The sequence below is a fragment of the Orbicella franksi genome, chromosome 10 (assembly GCF_964199315.1).
Source record: "Orbicella franksi chromosome 10, jaOrbFran1.1, whole genome shotgun sequence".
Classification (NCBI taxonomy): Eukaryota; Metazoa; Cnidaria; class Anthozoa; order Scleractinia; family Merulinidae; genus Orbicella; species Orbicella franksi.
The window spans coordinates 16,517,082-16,520,223 of NC_138154.1; the positions used below are offsets into that span (position 1 = coordinate 16,517,082).

The following is a 3,142-nucleotide window of genomic DNA, read 5'->3' on the forward strand; positions in this document are numbered from 1 at the left end:
TGAATGTTGATTTTGTTGGCGGAATGGTTGGAGTCTCTCCGTTCATCCGGGTCGTAGCGTTTCGGAATTTCAAACTCACATGGACCTAGAAAGTAAAGTAAACAGCATTACTAAAGGCAAGTTTGAAGACGAGAAAAGCAACTAGAAATGTGGCAACGGACTGCAAACGATCTGTTAAAGATCTGATCAACCAATAACAGAAATAGAATAACAATGAAACAAGCCGATTACTACGTTGAAAAAAAACTTAACGCGACAACGACATGATAGAGTTCAAACTGAAAGCCAAGAATTGCAACCGTGGACAGCTGTTTCGACCTCATTGGGTCTCGCCAGCACGGTGTAGCAGTAAAAAATTGAGCAACCAGCACGAAGACCAGGTTTCTACTAAAATGCAAACGGTAATGTCCTCAGATGAAACTCGAATCAAAATGTTTGCGGATCAGTCAATGTCAAATGCACAACGCATGACAAAATCTAAAATATCTTGTCGTCGTCGGGATAAGGAGAAAATGGTCCCGCGAAAAATATAAACTAACACTCACGCCCGCGCGGAACAAACTATTTATAGACCGAACTCGGTTCACTAATAGCTTTCTGGAAATTTGCTGATGTCACTGCGTGGGTGCTGGCGTGCGTGGAAGCATATGTCCGTTTAATAATAATAGCTGTTTTATACCATGAGTGTAGCGTATTTGCCCATATCCGTGATATGAGATAAAAATGAAATCAATTCCGGAACGAAATTTTAATGGAAAGCTCACTATACTTTTGAAGGGAAAAGAACTATTATTCTTCAACTGGTAGATTTTATCAGAAATGAAAAAATTAAGTTAATTTAGTATTTTTGACGTTAATATATTTGAATTTGAATTTTGCCGAAGTAATTAACTGGGCCACTGCAACCAAGAGCTTATTTGAAGTACTTTAGCTTTTACAAAATCCAAAAAGAGCAGGAGGCTGTAATTCTAATTCTTGATCAACTGATCAAATCCAATTATTTTAGCAGGGAGGTTGTTATATAATTTTCATTATACAGATCATCGTATTTACATTTTTAAATTACTTTCTTCGCAAACCTAATCATAAATTTCGTGAAAGGTCAAGGATAAATTGCATTTTATTTTTGTCCATGACATGCTGAAAAAGAAAGAGATAATTTACGATTACCTAGAAAAAAATTAGCGCTTTCGACCTTTCGGAGGATGAAATTCTTAAAACAAAGCCTTCACGAATACAGCTCAGAAAAAAAGAAGTTACTTAGCTGAAAAAACTAATAAAATCGTCCGTCACAAATGTGTAAAAGGGTAATCACCGCAAGATTTCCTTTTCTTATGTTTTAACTGTTTTTCTTCATTTTTTCCGTTCGCAGACGGTTATCGTTTTACTGAGACCGACATCACCGCTTATGTTTCGTGTGGCAAACTTCGCTCCGCACGACGGAAATGCGAGATATTAATTAGGCAACATTACTCCGCGCCAGGTTTTGACATATATTCCTAGAATCTGAGGGTCTGAGAGAAAACAGTTGTCGTTGAAAAACGTCAAAAACGCTTCATGACAAGTCAGTCCGTAGTTTTTACGAGCGTTCGGCTCTAACAACAAACTCGCTATGCATCAAAACAAGATTCGGCTAGACTGGCTTGATATTCCTTCATCCATTAGAACAAGCAAAAAAGGACAACAAAAACCCCTCCTTCTAATGTGTCATTTGAAAGCGAAAAAGAAAAGGTAAAAGTTTGGCAGTTTGCAATTGCAAGACTTCTTCTATATTAATTTTGTTTTCACCATTCATATCCTTTGCAAATACATCTAAAAATGCTTCGGGCTGGATGATAGAATTGAAGACATTGACTTTATGTATGAATAAATATCTTTGACAACACACAAACTAGCTTCTTCCCGACGTTCAGTGTTGTCTGTAAGAAACATGAGTTTAAACTAAAATGTATGACACTTGTTTATATTTCAATCTCATTTTAAAGATTAAATCTGATCCGTACTAGTTCACTGATGTTTCAGGACTGAATTAGGAGTTGGGAAATGACATTTTATAACAGCACTAGCGGTGTAAACTCCTTTTTAAAATGTAACAGCAAATGCCATTGATAAAAATAATCTTTATGAAGTGAATAAAGGTACAAAAAAAAAGAATGAAAAGAATTTACCTTTTGCGGGTATCGCATTTGTCGTTTTGTTTTTCACTGCGATGGGAACATGTAGATGGGTTATGTCGTTTCCCATAATGGTGCAGCGACCACTCGACACACAAACTTAGCTTTCCTTCTCCGCTGTTGTGGATTTTCTTTGTTCTGACCAGCGTGTCGTATGTAGATTGGCTTTAAACCTGCTTAAAAACAGAACGTGATCTTAAATAGAATCATGGCACCATAATAGTGCATATCTCATCAAACTGCGTACGTATGACATGTCTCACATAAATTTCTTGTATCGCAGCAACGCAAGCTGATTTGAATTTCAATGGTTTACTCTAACGCGCTGGATTTAAACTAGGTGCTTTTTAGCGAAGACTTTCATTATCTCAATCGACCACATCTGTTAAATAGCCCTTTAACTGTCGTGTTCCCGTATTCATGATGCTATTTGCAGCCTTCCTTCTTGTAATGGGCTAATGTAGAACATTACCAAGAGTTCAAAGGAAATATTGCTCATATGTTTACCAACCCGACGTGTTGTGCATTTTTTCATTCGTCCAGCTTTGTAAACACAAGTTGAAGTTCTCTCTTTTCCGGGTATTTCCAGAAGTCGTGATTATTTAATTGGAACATGTATTCTACAATTTTCAGAAATAATTTCTGGCGACGACCTGAATATACGAATGTTGTTAACGATAAATAATTTCTTTCAGAATTGAGACCTGCACATCTACAACGTACACAAGGTGATTCCTGGCCTGAAGGATCTCATAAAAATCGTTTGATATATTAATTTAAAATAACATAATTCTCAATCGTCTTATGAGTGTTTATTTTTAAACCAGCAAACAACATTTCACAAACATAAAAACCGTCCTTTTTACAATTAGTTAAATTGCAATAAAAACGTCGAAGTTAACAATAACAAATTTTCGTTTGTAATTTTCCAAGAATTTTGTAACTTCTGGAATTTTAAGAGTTTAATC

At 36.0% G+C, this 3,142-nt stretch overlaps 1 protein-coding gene across 2 annotated transcripts in view; it reads right to left on the bottom strand.

Moving 5' to 3' along the window:
• LOC145499761 (synaptotagmin-15-like) overlaps window positions 1-2,466 on the bottom strand; it is a 7,683-nt gene extending 5,217 nt beyond the window's left edge. Inside the window, exons 1-3 of one of the 2 annotated variants that reach the window (XM_081479285.1) lie at window positions 2,438-2,466; window positions 2,169-2,347; window positions 1-85 (exon numbers count right to left, since the gene is read on the bottom strand). The exon at window positions 1-85 is cut by the window's left edge and continues 487 nt beyond it. In XM_081479285.1, coding sequence (XP_081335411.1) covers window positions 1-85; window positions 2,169-2,244 — 161 coding nt within the window. In that variant the 5' untranslated portion in view covers window positions 2,245-2,347; window positions 2,438-2,466. Of the gene's footprint in view, window positions 86-2,168 lie in introns of both variants that reach the window. The other variant, XM_081479284.1, reaches the window with a different exon arrangement.
• Window positions 2,467-3,142: the final 676 nt, after the last annotated feature.